The 19,999-nt window shown below is 34.1% G+C and overlaps 1 protein-coding gene across 7 annotated transcripts in view; it reads right to left on the minus strand.

Annotated features, from left to right (window-relative positions):
* Positions 1-4,917: 4,917 nt before the first annotated feature.
* The window catches only part of SCN3A (sodium voltage-gated channel alpha subunit 3), a 109,749-nt gene continuing 94,667 nt past the window's right edge, over positions 4,918-19,999 (minus strand). For all 7 annotated transcript variants that reach the window (XM_035726804.1, XM_035726809.1, XM_035726808.1 and 4 more), the window contains 7 exons: positions 16,459-16,581; positions 13,697-13,969; positions 12,777-12,830; positions 11,826-11,963; positions 10,686-10,790; positions 8,798-9,068; positions 4,918-8,281 (listed from right to left, as the gene is read on the minus strand). In XM_035726804.1, coding sequence (XP_035582697.1) covers positions 7,086-8,281; positions 8,798-9,068; positions 10,686-10,790; positions 11,826-11,963; positions 12,777-12,830; positions 13,697-13,969; positions 16,459-16,581 — 2,160 coding nt within the window. In that variant the 3' untranslated portion in view covers positions 4,918-7,085. The remainder of the gene's footprint in view (positions 8,282-8,797; positions 9,069-10,685; positions 10,791-11,825; positions 11,964-12,776; positions 12,831-13,696; positions 13,970-16,458; positions 16,582-19,999) is intronic.

The raw sequence follows: 19,999 nt of genomic DNA on the forward strand, positions 1-19,999 counted from the left end.
ATCCTCCTGAACAATACAATTAGAATTCTTGAACTCTCAGTAACAAATTTTTTCATTTCTTTTTTTTTTTTTAAGATTTTATTTATTTATTTTAGTGAGACAGAGAGAAAGCGTGAGCAGAGAGGGGACGGGGGAGAGGGAGAAGCAAACTCCCGGCCGAGCAGGGAGCCTGATGTGGGGATCGATCCCAGAACCCTGGGATCATGACCTGAGCCGAAAGTAGATGCCTAACCGACTGAGCCACTCAGGCGCTCCTCTTTTTTTATTCTTAAAGATATTTTTTTCTGACCATAAAATAACTAGTTTTAACGGACATTTTCTTACAATATTTTTGTTATTGCTGTTACAGTTGAATTGTTCTGTTGTGTCTTCTTATCCTATTTAGTTTTAAGGTTTTCTCTTGTACTTTATTGTCTTGAAATTTTATTAAGAGTTGCCTGGATATGGTTTTCTTTTATTTTAGTTAGGATTTTTGTGATTCCTGAATGTTAGGATTTGTGTCCGTTATCAATAATAAGGAATGCTTAATCACTTTGTAATCAAATATTCACTTCCGCCTAATATGTTAATTCTTCTTTTGGAATTCCAGGTATTTTGTACCTTCTCACCTTTACCGAAATTTTCTATTCTCTTAAGGGTTTCATACATTTTACCTTTTTGCCTCTGCTGTTTTGCTTGTAAGTTTTTCAGATTCTAATTAATGATTTCTCTCTTCAGTTCCATGTAACCCGGTATTTAAGTCTTACAGATGGTTTTACTTTCTTTATTTCTAGAAATGGCATAATATTCAAGTATGTTTTATAAATTTTATTTCTCACCATTATTCATACTTTAATCCCTCTTTTTATTTATTATTATTATTTTTAAAGATTTTATTTATTTATTTGATAGAGAGATAGAGAGCACAAGTAGGCAGAGCAGCAGGCAGAGGAAGAGGAAGAAGCAGGCTCCATGCTGAGTAGGGAGCCTGACGTGGGGCTCGATCCCACGACCCTGGGATCATGACCTGAGCCTAAGGCAGACGCTTAACTGAGCCACCCAGGCGCCCCTAATTCCTCTTTTAAAAATGTTATTAAATATACTTACATCCTATATCTGAAGAATTTGTTGATAAGTTCTCCTCTCTCATCTGGCAGCTCTGTTTTCTCATTGTTTGGTTATTTCTCTTACTGTGATTTCATGTTTCTCGAACTTTCTTTGTGGGAAATCTTTGAGGCCTGGGCAGAGGTGTGGTCTTTCAGAAAGGATTTCAGTTAGTTTCTCACAGAAGCCTGGAACCACTAGCAACTTGAATTTTTGGCTTGTAGTATTCTGTACTAGGCAGATAATATAAATTTGGGCCATAAACCGAGGTGGATTCTGGACCAATAGCTACGAGTCTGAAGAGAGGTTTTTCTGCATAAACTCAGAGCTAAGACAAGACAGAAAAATTTGCTTGCCAAGTTGCCTTCCTGTCTGCTTTTGCAATATTGATTTTCGAAAATACTTTTATTAAGTGTGTAGCTTTTGGGAAAAAAAAGCATGTAGCTTTTATGTGCCTTGAATTTATTCAGGCTCTCTAATCCATACTGGAGCCAAATCTTTGTGTTCTGTTTCTTGTACATAGGCAATTTAAACCAAGCTGTAGGTCACTGGGATCAATAGAAGCCCACCAAGTATCATCTGACTTCAGTGTTTGCTTGCCTTTCTCCATTAGCCCCAGGGAATTTCCCTTGGTTTCTTGTAAGCCCAACTGTACATTAAAAATGGTCTTTTAACAATATTTTACCCTCGTTTTTTAGATATTTTATGATGGGGGGAGGTTAGGATAGTTGTCCCATTATATGGTGAAATAGACATATATCCAGCAAATTCCTGAAGTTATTAGTGTATTACCAGTGTACTCATGAATTATTAAAGTTAAGATTATCTACAAGATAGTGAGATAAAACCTGAGTCTCTTTTTATCTATGCAATATGTATCTATTGAAGATAACTCAATAAGATTATTTCACTGATAGAGTTAATTATTTCACTGATAGAGTTTTTGTTTCAGTAGTTTTTGTTAGGTAAAAACATTACTTGTAAACATAGTTACTAGGTGTACGGTATTTCCAAGATATTTGTATATATTTAGCTGATTATAAAGGTGGATTGTCTGAATTTACATGTTACTGAATTTGAGAATTGTCCTCCGTAAGGCCTGAAAAAGCTTATTAGTATTTCTTGTTTGGCACTTAAATATATTTGTGTGTTTCTGCAAGAATCAATTATACTAGCAATATATCTGAACATTGATAGTCACATATTCTGCTAGTCCTAAAGGAAAGAACGGTGACGAAATTAATGACATGTGTCCCATACATTGGATGTGCTACAATCTATTAAGAAGAGATAAATGCAAAGGAGGTAATACAGCACAGTATGATCACATTAGGAAGTCTGAGGAGAAATGATTTATTTCTACTTGGGGAACTCTTGAGGAAGCTTCCTAAATGATGATGATACTTGAGCCAGTTCTTGAAAGATAAGCAATGATTTGCCAGGGGGAAAAAAGAGAGGGTAGGACATTTCAGGCAAAGACAGTAGACAGATGTCCAAGACAGGAGAGATGTCAAAACATTATGTAACTTGAGAGTGTGTGATTCTGAGGGGTAGGAGGCATGAGTTGTTGAGTGGTGGCCAAGATTTGTTTGTTTGTTTTCACTCCATAATGGAAGGGGAAATTGATTTTCTGAGCAATGAGGTGCTGTCAGGTTTAGAAGATTTCAGATATGTACTTCAGTATGTCATCTGGCTAAATTATGGAGAACAGAGAGATTCTGCAAAGAGGAGGGGAGAAATTCTGCTGACAAAAGGATCCATAGGACTCAGTAACAACAAAAGTTTTTGAAAAAAAAAGATGTTTTAGATGTTAGTATAAGAAAATGATGTGTGTCTTTTACTTTTTTGTAATAAAAACAGTACTCTAGGGAATATAAGACTTAAGCCCATCTTGAAGTTTTGTGGCAAATGTTAATGACGAAGAAGAAGCAAATACACTTGTGGTTCTAGACAATTTTACAAGCAAAGTTGTAAATTTTTTAGTGGCTTTGTTTTAATCGCTTTTGTTATATATATATACATATATATATATATAAAGATTTTATTTATATCTTTATATGAGAGAGAGAGTGAGAGAACACAAGCAGGGGGAGTGGCAGAGGGAGAGGGAGAAGTAGACTCCCCACTGAGCAGGGAGCTCCATGCAGGGCTCCATCCCAGGACCCTGAGATCATGACCCAAGTCAAAGGCAGACGCTTAACTGACTGAGCCATCCAGGTGCCCCTCATTTTTGTTATATATCAGGTGTTGTCTTTTAAAAATCTGTAACACCATAAAGAAGAAATGATAGCCGTTCTTTCATTTATTTAACGCATCCTTCACTTTGTGGCATAAAATCTTTGAGGACAAGAAAACTTTTTTCTTAATAGGGCTAAAGTGAAAGCCTTGTGTTTCTATTTAACTTATCTGAATAATATTTTAAAAGGTTTATTGACAATTCATATTTTTTTCCTTAAGTATTACCCGTATAGAGAAGATTAATCCCTTTGAATAGACAAGTTGACTTTGAACATAGGATTTTAGAATTAAAGACCTACTAGAGCCAATAGCCTCATTCAACAGAGGAGGAATCTGAGGGGCCAGAATTTGATTTGTCTGAATTAACATTGCTAATTTGATGCCAGAACTGATATTGAAAGACAAGTGTTGGAACTCTTGGTTCAGTCTTTTTGGTATTTTCCATTTCTGCAAAAATGATCAGCAAGAACTTTCTTTATGATTACTACTGAATGTTTTGAAATGCACAAGAGTGATTTTCATGTTATTTTATTGTATTCTAGTTATTTGGAAATTAGTAAACATATAAATTTATATAGCCATTATCTTTTCGCTAGAATATTTAAAAACTGGAATACCCATTTTCTTCCTCCATACAAATGTTCTTCCCTCACTAAAGGGCAGCCATTCAGTATCACTTATTGGTGAGTTTAAGTTACCTTAATTTCTTAGTATTATTATTTCTCTGTCTAAGTTGATTATTTCTAGTATGTTATTTTTAAATTTTTTTTCTAGTATGTTATTTTAAACAGAATTTTGTCATGAAGTTCAATAATTGAAGGATTTTTCTTGTGGAATTAGTTATTTAAAAAATCTATTAAACTATATTAACAGCTCTATATCTGAACAGTATTTTCAGATTATCTGTTAGCTAGATAGGTATATTTTTTAAAGCATTTTTTTTTCAGCTGAAGGCTCTTGTGATTATTTTAGAAGATAATCATTTAGCTATAATGCATATCAATTAATAGAATACTTGGCTAAGATTATACAATGGGATGCCTAAAACGGCTAAGGGTTTTACAAAGTTACACTTGGCTTCTCTGTGGTGTTGGTGAGATCTGAAAATTGACTTTAGCAGAAAGAAGCCAATGAATTCCTCTGAAGTCAGTTTATATCATTTACATTAAGGAAATTATGAAATGCATATTTAGATCTACTTCGCCTTAACAACGGGGTTTTCCACTGAGAGTAAACATTTTGTTTTGAGAATGACATAAATCCAAGGGCCCTGAAAAAAAATGTTAACATAAATTTTCAATCACTGCATCATTATCATTAATACTTTATATGTAAATAGGAGTTCATAAAACACATTTAAATAACAGTTTATAACCTTTGCTACCTACCAAGAAGTTTGGCAATGGCATCAATAACACTGAGAGGAGTTGAGGTTAAAATGCGTACAGCCAAGGGAAGTAATTGGTATTGACAGCCATTGTCAATGGCTACTGTTATTGAAACTGCAAGTTGGAACATGTGGATTTGATCCTTTGCACACAAAAAAGTTCACAAAAACTGCTTTTCATAGCTTTTATTCTGTAGTACTTCTTGGTGGATCATATATTAAGTTGTTATAAAATCTATGTGAACTTTTATGTATACAAATGTCATATCAAGTACAGGTGTCATTAATTATGTATATTTTAAACATCCATCAATAAAAAAAAAACAGAGGCCAAGAAGTTAAATATAATAAAAAATGAAATATTTATTCTTTTGGCTCAATAATGACGTAGCTCACCATTCTTTTTAGTAATAGCAATTCCCTGCATGCAGTTCATTAGTACACTACAAGTAAATAGTTTTGTAAAAGGTTAACATTAAACTTTTGGTTTGTGCAAAAAACAAAAATTTATATCATGTTAGGTAATTGCACAACTTTGCCACTTTGTTCATGGCTAAAAAGGACAGAGCCCATGTTATTCCTCTAATAGCTCTAGTGTAGCAAGAATTAAAAAAATAAGACTAGTCTGCATAAGCAAATACTACAAAAGTTTGAGTAAAAAAAAATTTCCATGAATAATGGGTAATATTGAGGCAACCATAGTTGGTAAAAAATGATCTAAGTTTGAATATTGACCAATGTATCTCCTATTGGAATGGTAGAAAATATATTATAACAAAGAAATCCACAAAACCCATTGTCTAACTTTTATTTTAGGAAATTATTCATTGAAAAGTCTTATGGATTCAAAAGTTTGGAGTTGTGATTAAAAATAAAAAGCAAAAGCATAAAGTAAAATAAATTGCCATGTCATCAACCTGAAAATAATTTTCTTATGTACAAAATGCAACAAATAAAATTGATCATATTTTTACATTATTTATATTTAAACAAGTTTTGGACATATTTTTAGCAAAATATGAAGTATAGGTTTTGACAATAGGCAGTACTCAGTGTGTTTCTTTGAAATATAGAGAGACACCATGTGACACTCAAGTTGAATTAAAAATGCAAAAGTAAAGGTACTTTTAAGTAACTGCAAGCTATTCTGCTTGACATACTGGATAGAGCTGTTTGAATTCACTCTACCAACATGTGACTTCTAACCAAGGCTTGTGAAGAATGTGTTGAGTAAAATAGAGCAGCATAGGCAATATTAACATGCATTAGTGATAGTCTACGAACTATTTATGTTTAATGAATGGTACAGGATACATCCCTGTTGGAAGCTTGCAAAAGACACATACACTGTGGTACATATTTGATTTAATAGATGTTGTTTAGCAGAATATATATATATAATATATATTATATATATATATTCCTGCCCAAACATGCACCACTGGATAAAATAACTATTTACATAACAGGGTGTGTTGAATTGACATAAAATATCAGCTTTGCTGAGAGTAGAAGATGGCAAAGCAATACTGCAGCAGAAAGTGGGACAACTATTCTAAAGTGACACTTTAGATATATTTTTTCTAGATTTTTTTCATTTTGTTTTTGGAAAGCATTTAACCAAATTAAATATAGAGCTCTGGAACTTAGAATAAAATTTGCACTTTTGGAAACAATATTTGCATAAAAATAATCCTTTAAAAATTACAGGGGACTTTACAGGCACATAACTGTTCAGATATAAACAAATGTAACAGACTAAAACACTTTCAAAATTAAAGCCATCTAGAAAATGGAAGTACCTGAAATTATTGATCTTAGAATATTTTTTTCTGGTTTTGAGCACGAATTTTATCTCTCAAAACACTTTTGCTAATTATTCGAGAGACTTATGGAGTAGGAACACAGGGCTCTTATATGCTTTTTTCTCAACTTGCATTTACAAAAATAGTGACATAAGTATTATGAATAAACTATGAATTAGGGAGCAAGGAAATCCACTAGAACAAATTTTGTAAAAATATGGCAGATATGGAAGTTAAAAATAGAGTGGATGCAAGTACTGTACTAAAGGTGTTTGGTGTAGTTACAGCGATCACTTTGCACAATTATCCCTACAGTCTAGATAGCCATTGAGTTTCTCTTCAGCAGTGTCAGCTGGTAATGAAAACAGCAACCTCTTGTCAATCTTGTTGATACCCTGACTCACAGAGTTGTAGTGATGGAGAGGTCACTGTCTTGTTATAGGCACTGACCATGAGTATTTATTAAAACAGTCAGTTTGGCATAGACCTCCTCTGGGAGTCCAGTTGACACATAGACTTTACCATCGTAGGCTGTAAACAATTGATCACAAAGATAATTCTTTGTTTCTTTTTTACTTTTGATTTTCCCTGACCTCTTTCCCTTTGCTTTCTTTTTCTGGTTTGTCTTTCTCAAACTTTTCTTTGTCTGGCTTTGTTACACTATCATAGGAAGGAGGAGATGTGGTAGAGGAACTTCCATCTGTTTTCTCTGGGGTGGAGTTTCCATTTAATTTGTCAATAATCATGTCTTCTTTGATAGGTAAGTCAATCCTTCCTTTAATTGCCTCTTTGTTATATTCACTTGATACCTTTTTTAACCTTTGTCTTAAAAGATAACATCTGAAATTACGCTGAATGATAGCAGCAGACACCTCCTCTTGTTTGCGTTTTAAAGTGGTTGTGATGGGTTCATAGGAGACTTTGGAGGGGTTCGATGCCATGAACCGGTCTTCCATCTGTATTCGAAGGGCATCCATCTCTCCACTCTCACCCAAAACACGCTTTGTAAAGGCAAATAAAATGTCGAGGCAGTGGATCCGGTCCCCACTGACCATGGGCAGGTCCATGGCGATGAGCTGGACTTTGTTTGGTTTTGCTATGAGAAGAGGAGGATCCAGGGCAGCTGCAAAATCAGAGAGCTTGGAGAACTCTATAAACTGGGTGGCGTCGGGATCAAACTTTTCCCAAACCTCGTAGAACATCTCAAAGTCATCCTCACTCAGGGGCTCGGCACTTTCTTCAGTAGCAACACTGAAGTTCTCCAGGATGACAGCGATGTACATGTTCACCACAACCAGAAATGATATGATGATGTAACTGACAAAAAAGAAAATCCCGACAGATGGGTTCCCACAGTCTCCCTTAACTGAACTTCCAGGGTGAATTGTATCAGGATCACAGTCAGGCGGTGCACTGTTGAGAATAGGTGCTAGCAATCCGTCCCAGCCAGCAGAGGTGGTAATTTGGAACAGGCAGATCATGCTGTTGCCGAAGGTCTCAAAGTTGAACATGTCATCAATTCCAGCTTCCTTTTTAACATAGGCAAAGTTGGACATTCCGAAGATGGCGTAGATGAACATGACCAGGAAGAGCAGGAGGCCGATGTTAAACAAGGCAGGAAGGGACATCATCAGAGCAAAGAGCAGCGTGCGGATTCCCTTGGCCCCTTTGATCAGACGCAAGATTCGACCAATCCTGGCGAGCCGGATCACTCGGAACAGGGTAGGGGACACAAAGTATTTTTCTATCAGCTCAGCCAGAAACATACCTATAGAAAAATATAGAAATCAGCTAAACAGTGAATATTTTATGTTTATATGAATGCTTTATCTTTGCAAGGTTTAATGATAACAGCAAGATTGTTATGAGTATAAACTTTTACTAAATATTTGGGTCCACTCCTTAATATTAGTAATTAAAGATTACAGAATTTTACTAAATGATTCTATAACGTTATAAACCCAATATAGATTTTTGGAAAAGCCAACAAATTAAATAATCTCAGAGTGTCATGGCAATTTAAGATTATATACACTCATTTACTATGGAAAGTTATCCCCACACACGAAATGTGCTGATTACAAAGATTATTTCTGAAATCTCTAAATATATTGTTTGCTATTTTTGAATACCTACATTCTTCAGTTAGAGGAAAATGAGCAGTAGTGGTAAACTTTAGAATTACACATTAACATTCTCAGATCTCATTTCCGTGTTGCACAGCTGTCAGGCTTTGGGGAGCTTTACCTACAATGGTACCTCTCTGTAATTAAACTATTCTTACCTACAATGGAGAGAATCACCACCACAAAATCAAATATGTTCCAGCCGATGGTGAAGTAGTAGTATCTGAGAGAAATGAGCTTTAGCACAAATTCTCCAGTGAACAGGATAATGAACACAAGGTTGATCCGGGACAAAACTAGAGTCATATATTTGCTCTGGTCATCAGTTTCCACCATCATGGTGACCATGTTGAGGCAGATGAGGATCATGATGCTGATATCAAAGACTTGTCTGGTTACAAAATCAAAGACCATTCCTTGGAATTTGTTCTGGAAAGAGAGGAGAGAGAAGGTTAATATGCATATTTCATAAATAATGATCTAGTAAAACTGCAGGTGAAGTCCTTCATATATGGCCATGAGATATACACCCTTTTCACAGTAGTCCAAACAGTTCTTTGTGCTCCATGTCTCTTCACATTAAAATACGAGAAGGAAATGAAAAAAGTCATATGATAAGAACAAAACATATTTGATATATTTAAGTTTCCTGGGAAGACAAAACTCAGTAAGACATAAATTGGTGGCAATTGGCTATTAATATGCATGGGCTTTGCTTGATTTAAAAAAAATTATAATTTTTACAAGTTTTACAAAAATTATGAAAACATAATGAAGATTTACAAAGTAGGTTGATACAGACAGACTTTTAGATGGATGACTACCCTAATTCATTTATCAATACTTTAGGAATTTTGGTTTATATATTATATATATTATATATCATATATATGTATATTATATATTATATATTTTTTCCATCTCTCCCTCTTTCAAAATATGTCAGTCATTATCTATTCTACTTCTTCTAACTATGTGTGTCTGTGTATTTGTTATTTATCTATCTTTCTTCATCTGTTCTTTCTCTATGCTTCAACAAAAATGCATGACATTTTTTTTTTGTCTTATTAGCAATCATCTCAGGAGTCACATACACTTATGGTCACTAAATATAGTTCTATTAGGGAAATAACTTTTTAATAATTTAGAATAAAAATAAAAAATAAAATTTCATAGCTTACTGAAGATGTTTCATGAATTGACCGTTTCCTTCTTTTAAATATATTTAAATGACCTTAAGTAAAGCAGATTTATGGTCTTTTGTGTATCCTGCCCTACCTCCCTCCTTGGTCGCTTCCAACCTCAATTCCAAAACTCTTAAAAATATGGTAAACTGAAGTCATTGATAGGATTCATGAGGGCTTGTTGAGTCCCAGTTCTGGCAATTACAGGCTTTATGACTTTGGGTACGATTTTTGGGGGGCCTCAGTTTCCTTATTCCTCACCCATCTAAGATAGATAAGTTAGAGTACAGCTCTATGAACGTAACCCATCGTTATTATGGCTTTTCATATATTATGAAGCTCTACATAGTATGCATTCTGATTAAGCCTTTTTCTTTTTTCTGTATTTGATGAAACAAACTATTTTGATGATGCCCTTTTCCTTCCTAAGAAGGTTAAGAGTATTTTCTAGTCATACAAATGGAGAGAGCAAATAGTACAGAGGGAAGTGATGGGGTAGGATGGGAGTTTTCCAGACTCCATCTATTTAAATGGCAAGAGAATGCCATGTAACAAGATTGGGTACATTCTTGGAAGCAGTAGGTGGCAGCAGGAATTTGAAGGCTGCCTTGGAAGCAGTTATTGGGAACCTCAAGTTGGATGTTTTCAATTGACAAACTGTAAAGAGCATTACTTCCTTTTTAAGAACTTAGTAATTCTTATTGAGTGTGGCAGTTGTGAATGGTGTTAAACAATATGAACTTTACAATTAGGGCATATTATACAGTGGTGATATCACTCAGTATGTTCTCATCCAGAGCACTGCCAATTTCATCATATGGAAATTAAGTTTAGAATATTAAAGAAGATGAGTAATTCTTACTGCTGGTCGAGGTATGGGCTTCTGAGGTTTCTTGGATCCAAGTTTCTTCATTGCATTATAGTATTTTTTCTGTTCCTCTGTCATAAAGATGTCTTGACCTCCAAAGTAAAGATATGGTATAAAACTTGTTATAATCTCAACATGTGTTACAACAGCACGTGTACAAAAATATTTCTGAGTCTTTAGTCTTTTCTCAATTTTTAAATGGATATTATCCCATATATATATGTGAAATTCTGAGGACTTTACTATTATGTAAAACCTATAATCACATAAATCTCTGATTAGTACAGGATCCTAATTTGATTACATTATGTTTAGAAAGAGGCTCAGGCATCTCAAATATATTTTTGTGAAAGAAAAAATGTTTTCTTAGCCCATTTCACTGTTTTCCTTCTTTATTCAATAATTTTAAGTATTTTCCATGTGCTAGAAAATATAACTGTTATCAAAATTAAATAGATATATGAGACACCAATATCTTGTTGTCATGTGGAGTAGGAAAATGAAAACAGGTAGAAAATGTATAAGGATATATAAAAAAGTATTGCAGATCAAAATAAACCCTGAAGACTCAGAAACAGGCTTTATATAGGACGATACCCTTAAGCTAGGCCTTAACATGATTAGAGGTATGCTAGGCAAAGCATTCCAGGAAAAGAAAATACCCTCTGTAAAGTCATGGAGGTACAAGAGCGTGGCTTGTACAGAAAGGACAAAAAAATCCATGTAGCTGTGTGTGTAACGTGTGATAGTGGTGATGGCAGATATTGACTGAGGAGTAGGGAAGTAGATACAGAGATGTGTTGTGAGAGAAAATGAAGCTAGAAAACTGGGTGGAAATAATTCCTGAAATTCTCCATAAGCAAGGGTGAAGCATTAGGGGAGACCCACTGGATGCTTTGAAGCAGTGGTCACATTTTTTGTCACAAAGACACTATAGCAGCTCTGCAGAGGATGAACCTAGAGAGGAGCCACCAACTAGAGACTGGAAACTCTGCAGCTGAACTGACCTCATAGTGAACTGAAAAGAATATAAAAGTGATCTAAGTCTGTCTTGACTATGAGTATCCTGAATATTTGGCAGTACAACAGACAGAACCTCAGAATGGGGAAAGTTGAGAGCTGAGGAATACTTATCTTCTTTTTCTGTTGGTTGAAGTTATCTATGATTACACCAATGAATAGATTCAGAGTGAAGAATGACCCAAAGATGATAAAGATGACGAAGTATAAATACATATATAGATTTTCTTCATATACAGGCTGAAGTTTTACCTAAATAGTATTGAAAATATTTAATAATATTTAAAAACATAATAAATACTTAAACTAAGTTAACAATTTGGTGAGTGTTGTTAATCTAGAGTTATTTTTGCCTTTCCCTGAGATACTGTTCTGCAAAAAAGTTCTTTTTTCAAACTAGTATGATCTAGGATAATGCAAAGTTTATAATTTTTATGCTTGTTCTTGAATCTATTTTTCCATTGTGGTTTACCTGTACATTTTCTTTAGAGTAAATAACAGGGGTATAACAAGAAATGTTTTGAACCTATTATTAGTTTTCTAATTTTTTTTTTGCAACATTTTAAATTTGGGTCTGGAGATGTTGGTTCTTGAAGATAAGGCTTTACTAATAGAATATCAGCTTCTAAGAGGAATGCATATATGTTCTGAGGAATTTTTTTTTAATTTCTATTTTCAAAATTGAGTTTCCCTGAAACTTGCTTGCTTTTTTCATGGTATTTTTGGAAGTTACTTCACAAACTCTGATTTATCATACTCTCCAGGAATAGGGAGAGGCAAGTTACTTTCTCATGACCAATGTTCTCGATCTTGAGTCTCATTTATGAACCAGTTTGATGTCTTCTGATCCATGCATCTGATACATATTAGATATGCATATCAGACATATATTAATCAAAATATCATCTTTATTGAAATGCATTAACTTAAGAGGATCATTTTTGTATGCAATTATAAATGTCCTGATTGCATCTAGTATAAAATTCCTGGTCATTCACTTAAATTATTACAAATGTTCACTATGGAAAATCTTGTAACTATAAATAGTATTTGAGTGATACTTACATCTCGTGAATCAACAGCTGCATACATAATATCCATCCAGCCTTTAAATGTGGCCTGTGAACAATATATATTTGAATTCTGCATGAAAACCTAATCCAAGAATGCCATTTTACCATATGAAAATCTGATAAGTGTTACTACAAGTAAGTTTTTGTATGATATAATATAATTCTCTATCAAGAGATTGAAAGGAATTGAATTGAAGTAGAATATGATTGTATTTAGAGTCTGGAATTCATTTTCTTTGTTTCTCTTGGAAGATATTAATTTTTTTCTGCACAAAAATTTAACCAGAGGATTGATTCATAAAATACCCATCTCAGTCTCAAATCCTTTCTATACCAAAATATAAGCTCTGTGATTCAAACCTATAGTGTGTTTAAACACAACTCAATTGTTTTTATTAGTGAATTACTGATTAGTTAATATGTGGTCAATTAAGTCAAAATTATTAAACATCATACATTTTGAAATCTCCATAAGATTCATATTTCTGCAAATGGTAGAACCATACCCCTTAAATGTTAGTACAGTAAATTTTCTGACTAATAATGTATACATTTAATTCATCACTAAAATATGTACATTGTTATTTTAACATATAAAATTGCTCCTTTGGCAATGATTGCTAAGAAAAACAAAAAACAGTGTAGTAGCACTCAATAATATAATAAGAAAAAAACCAGGAAGCAGGAATATAAGGCCATATTAAAACACACTAAAAGCTGAACAACTGGGGAAATACATATTGAAATAACTGCAAAACATCTTAAAGTCAAGTTAAGCTAATAATATAAGTGTTAATCATCAACTACTTTTGTACTGTCAGATATTAATTATTCAAACAAAGAACATCAAAGAAATGATCTTTTGTAAAACATTTTGAAAATGTTTCCAGAACTCATACAGTGGCAACTTACCACTTGAAGCAATGCAAGATAGCCAGCGCCAACATTATCAAAGTTTACTTTGACGTTTTTCCATCGAGCTTGCTTGCCAAGAGCCTGACAGTCGCTCAGATTGTTGACTTCACTAACTTCAAACATGTTACCCGTTGTCGTGTTAACACAGTGGTAGAACTTGCCAGCAAACAAATTCACACCCATGATGCTAAAGATCAGCCAGAAGATGAGACACACCAAGAGTACATTCATGATAGAGGGAATTGCTCCAACAAGAGCATTCACAACAACCTGGAAGAGAAAATGAGGATAAGGCCGCTTACAAATCGCTAAAATGAAAACCATTCCTTTCATTTATTTTTTTAATACTAAAATGGGCTTGAAAAGAGTTAAATAAAAATCTAGGTGGATAAGTTGTTTCTCGCAATGTTTTCTAGGACATATTTGATGAGGGAAAACAAACAGTGACACAACTAGAGAGCTAAAGGATTTAAGGAAAGCAAAATATGCCAAAGTGTGAAAAGAAATAAAAACCTGATATAGTAAAGATGGAGTCAGAAAATGTTTGTATGCTGGGGAGAAAAGAAAAAAAATGCATTAAATACCAACAGAAGAAATAATCGTCATTCAGCAATACATTTTAGTTTTCAAGAGTGTTAATGATTGATGATTTGAAAACACGGTTAAACAAACCCTTTGCAAAAAAAGTATTAATAATGCCTTAAATCTGCCTTCTCAGATCAAGTCAACTTTTTATAACCATAAAGAATAGGGCTAAGAATTTACAAGATTCTTTTTTTCTCTTTTGGTAAATCCCAATTTAAAAAAGTATATTAAATGAAATGAATTTATCTCTGGACATAAAAATACCAAATATGTCCTCATTATTATTCTAAATCTCTCAAATGTTCACTTTGGGGTACATGTTACTTCATCAACCTAAGCTGACCTGTTTCATGAAGGAGAAATTAAGTTACCTATCCTCTTATTAAATTCAAAAGCTTAAGATGTGTTTTGAAATCCCTAGGGAAGTTGACAGTATCTTTTCTTATCTAATTTAATCTGATTCATATTGGACTCTTTTGTTAAGCATTTATGTTAAATGAAACTATTGTTTTATTTTAAAATGATGTAAATGTTATGTTAGAAATCAACACCCAAAATTTTTAAATTGACATCAAATCCTGAAATCCAAAAACGTAAAAATTTCATATGCTACTTGAATTTTATTTCTTTTAGAAATTAAGTTATATATATTATACTTGCCATATTTCTTTGTTACTAAAATCTGTGTAAAATGACCTCTACAAATTTTCTTATCAAATGACTTCATGATACATTTTACTGTATTTCATAGCTGGAACATTAACTCTGTCATAGGATTGAATTAAAAATGCCAAACAATATTTTTTCAGATGACAGCAAATTTATTTAAAAGTTTCTTATTTTGTTCATTGCTATCCTCCCTCAAAAATGAATTGTTAACGTGAAACCATGCAAGCAAATGAGGGCTTATGTAGTGTCAGTAATGGCAAAGATTGGTCGAATAGAACTTGAAATTGTATAATAATTTTTATGAATTTTATCTTGTGACTTTTTTTCATCAAGTGGCACTGAAATGAAATTAGAATGTAAAACCAAATATTTCTTTGCTTACAATGCTTCTGGAGAGTCTGGAGAGTTGTTTCATTCTCCCTGATGAGTGAATCTCTAAGTCAAGGCTGAAGTGTTTTTATTGCTCTAAACAAACCTAACATAAAAGCCTTATGGCCAGGGAGAAATTCAATATCCATGTGCATTTGCATGCTGTATTAAACAAACCTGGCCTTTTTTTTTTTTTTAAGATTTTATTTATTTATTTGAGAGAGAGAGAGAGCACTTGAGAGGGGGGAGGGTCAGAGGGAGAAGCAGACTCTCTGCCAAGCAGGGAGCCCAATGCGGGACTTGATCCAGGGACTCCTGGATCATGACCTGAGCCGAAGGCAGTTGCTTAACCAACTGAGCCACCCAGGTGCCCCAAACCTGGCCTTTGCTAAATAGTATTTTGAGGGATGTGACAAGTGGTTGTGTATCTAAATAAGTGTGTACTTTATGTGTAGATGCATAAAGTATACACTAAAGAAGAGCTGGAAAATAAAGATGAAAATACACATGCTATGGAAAAAGTGAAACTCATTCAGAATGCTCGCTTGAAAGGGCGATCTTTAAAACAAACCCCAGGGGTTTCCTGAAATGCCTGGTTAATTATTCTAACCCCTTATTTTGGTTGCTTAGGATGTATAGATTTTATCAGAGGCTACAATTTAGAGTTGTTTTCTTGTACAAGTATTTTTTTTACGGATATCAACTGAAGAAGTAAAGCACGCAAAAATCATTTACCTTTCATTCATTACCAGTGATTTTTGAGGAATCAAACCTCCTAATGGGAGGAAGAAAAACCCCTACTAGGATGAATGTCAGTAGTAAAAAATCATTTAAATATGTATAAGCAATGAAAAGAAATAAATGGCAGTACATGTTTTTTTGGATGTTGTGGAAACATCTTTAACTATCATCAGAAGACTTGGATTCCAGTCCTACTTCTGCCACAAACAATTTCTGAGGACCCGTTGAAATAAACCTCAATTTCAGGCCGCTGGCCTTAGTGATATCTAAGATTCCTGCTCTGAAATTCTGTAATTCTATGAAGTAAATATCAGAGGAGTATGGTACCCCTCTGTATCTAAATCATTACCTACATTTAATTCTGATACGAATCAGAGAGCTTTTGTTCTTCTTACCCTCATGCCTTCAAACCGGGATAAAGCTCTTAGAGGTCTTAAAGCTCTTAATGTCCGTAGGGATTTAATGGCACCAAGTTCTGAGTAGCCGAGAGCATTGGCTACCAAGCTAACCAAAGAAACCTGCAAAAAGAAAAGATATGAATAGTTCACCTAGAAATAAACTGTCTACTAAAGGCATAGGATGTGGTGTCTACTCTTTAGTACCAACTAAATGAAATTCAGACATATCTTGGCTCAGCCTTCATCTTCCACGTAGTGAGTTCATCTTATATTGCTGGCCTCATTTCATGTTATTGCTCTTCTTACCAATGAAAACAATCTTTGCCCATTTTTATAAACATGTAAACCATTCCAGTTAGATATTTCACCCCATGGAATCCCTTTCAACCTGTGCATATATCACTGATGAGTCAGGATTTGGTTCAATAGCCAGATCCTCCATGGATCTATTAATATCATTGATTGGAAATCAGGTTTCTCTCCTGAACTTATGTAGTATCTTGGTTATGTGTACTGGAGGCATTTCCCATTTAATAGAATCAATTGATTAGATATCTTCTTTCCCCTTCCTGATCACATAAACTTTTTATGGGCTGGGATGAAACATTCTTCTCTTACTGTGCCTAACAGTGTCTGGTTAAATATGCTTTAGTTAATATGTGTTGGATCAATAAATAATGGAATAATTTTACCTGAAAAAAATGTTATCAGACCATGTTGTAGTTTCATAATAATGAAGAAATGTTTATCCAAACTTCTGGACTTATAATTCAAAGTGATAATACATCTTCTGATATTTACCCATATACTAAATTTTACTTAAATATATGAAAGGTTAAAGAAGACATGCCCTTTTTTGAGAGGAAGAGACTTTATTTGCTTAGATTTTCTTTCAATATAACATTTATTGAACATTTACTATGCAGGGTTCTGTTCTAAGTGCCTTATGCATATAAATGTTAAGAGGTAGATACCATTACTATTGCCTCTTCACTGGTGAGGGAGTTGGGTCCCCCTCATCCCACCCCCAAGAAAAGGGGTGGATGGTAATAAGAGGTGAAATTGGGTGGATCTTGAACCCAAGTGATCTGACTTCAAAACCATATCTTAACCGTTTGCATACATTATCAAAAATTTGTTCCTCATCTGAACCACAAAACACAGAAAATGGTTTAAGTGACTATCTTTTCAGTTCTTGCAAGGATTGTACAAAGGTAGTACTTTCCTTGATGCATAAGGAGGAGTTAATTCATTATATCCACTGGATGGTTTAAAGGCACTGGGGCTTAATTTTTTGCAATAAGGGCTGTTGAAAATGGATCTAAATGAATCCTTGTGATGGTAGGATAGAGACTGATCTGTCCAAGAACACATGGTTTAAAGGGTGACATAAAAACTAGAACTGAAGCTTTAAAGGCAAATGGAGCCACTCTTTCCTCATTGTTTAATTTAGCATACATCTCAGAGAAATTTTTTTAGAAGATTTATTTACTTGACAGAGAGAGACACAGCGAGAGAGGGAACACAAGCAGGGGGAGTGGGAGAGGGAGAAGCAGGCTTCCCGCAGAGCAGGGAGGCCAATGCAGGGCTCTATCCCAGGACCCTGGGAACCAGACCTGAGCCGAAGGCAGACGCTTAACTACTGAGCCACCCAGGCGCCCCCATCTCAGATAATTTAACAGAAAAATAAATGACTAGTGGCAGGATAATTTATTGAGCTAGTCATTTCTGTCTTCTGTTCGCTGCTGCAGAAGACTGGAAAGATGGGAAAGGTTATTCGAGAACATGCAGGCTTCTATGTTTTGGGCTCCTTTGCCTCAGAAACATTAACATCTTCTTTAGGCTTCTGGACCTCCTTTTGGAAGGAAGATCTTTTTCTCTCATGCTCTCCCAAGTCCTTTATTTGAGAACTGGGCATTTAAAGGGAAGTGGCTGCAAATTCCTCACAACCTGAAGTAAGGAAGTTTATGGTTTGAAAAGAAAAGAAAGGCAATGGCCAAAATCAGATGGATAGGAAATTCGGGATTCAAAGGCTGGGAGACCCACTTGCATATAACCACTCCTCAGTGGGTGACTCTGTGAGTGCCTAGAGAAGTGGGGCCTTAGTGAACTGAGCTTCTTTTAATAGACCTCATTCTGTTTTGTGTAGGATGAAAACTCATTTATTGAGTTAACTAATGCAAAAAACAATATACCTTAAAGGCAATTTTGAAATAAGTAATTTTAAAGATTTGCAATGTACTTAAAATTTGAAGATACCAACACATATTGGTAGTGTTTTTATTTATTATTTCTGTCTGAGAGTCGTTAAATGACTAGTCTAGGAGAAGGTAGCAAGGGGCAAGACCATAACAAGAATTTATGTCTTCTGTTTTCTAGTCCAGTGTGTTTTCCACCTCAGCAAACATGTCCCCAACCTTTCAATATATAGTATTTTTATCCTTATATCTTATGTGCGAAACATAAAAGGCACTCTTGCTAATGTGTGCAAGTGTAACAGAAGTCCTTTGACAAAGACCGAATTTTTAGTATAAATTTATATGAATCTAGGTGCCTCACAATATAGCAAACATATAAAACTCTCTGTGTTAGAAGTTTCAGGGGGATGGTTTAGTTGTCATCCACACCTTTCTGCATTCTTATGGCAGTGAGACTGAGAAAGAGAAATAATGCAGGCAGGATTTGATGGTTCTGAAGAAGACCCTAGGAGTTCTTTGATTGCTTAATGAACCACATAATATGAATGTATTTCTCTTTAAAATGGCTAAAGATAATTTTTTTAAAGTTCAGTATGAGCAAGTTGAAATAAAAACCATGTAATCATTTCCATGCATTCCAGTGATACATTTCAATCCAAACACTTGCATAAATTTTGATGGCAAAATCTAGAAGCATTCTCATTAAAGTGGGCTAAAAGACTATGCCCACTACCAGTGTTATTTTTTTAACATTTTCTGGAAAAAGAAATAAGAGCTATATGGATTTGAAAAGTAGAAGAATTCAATATTTGCAGATATATTATTGTTGACCTCAAGAAAGGAATAAAGTGAAATACTACTATAAGCAATACTGTAATTATTTTAGGTGGTAACCAATAATTTTTTTCATATATTTTTTAAAAAGTTGTGTAGGAGTCTTTTGGAACTACATAAATTTTAAAATATTAACATGAAAAAGTATAACTTAAAATATTATTTTAAGAAGAACAGAGAGGACTGACCCCACCAGATATTAAAGCCAATTATAAATCTGCAATAATTAAAGCTCTCATATTAGTAGACAAAGAAGTTAGTACACAAAGTCCAAATTAGGCCTAAGACATGCTAAGATTTAGCATGTAGATAAAGGCAGCATTTCAAATGAGAAGTGAAAAAAATAAATGAGAAACCATTTTGAGGAAAATAATATTGGATCCTAACCTCACACTTTACACCAAAATAAATTTTGGACTGATAAAAAATTAAAATGTAAAATAAAAATGGATGAAGAAACACAAACAAAACTCAAACTGTAAAACTGGGGAAAAACCTGGAAAAAT

Source organism: Zalophus californianus, chromosome 3 (assembly GCF_009762305.2).
Source record: "Zalophus californianus isolate mZalCal1 chromosome 3, mZalCal1.pri.v2, whole genome shotgun sequence".
NCBI classification, from domain to species: domain Eukaryota; kingdom Metazoa; phylum Chordata; class Mammalia; order Carnivora; family Otariidae; genus Zalophus; species Zalophus californianus.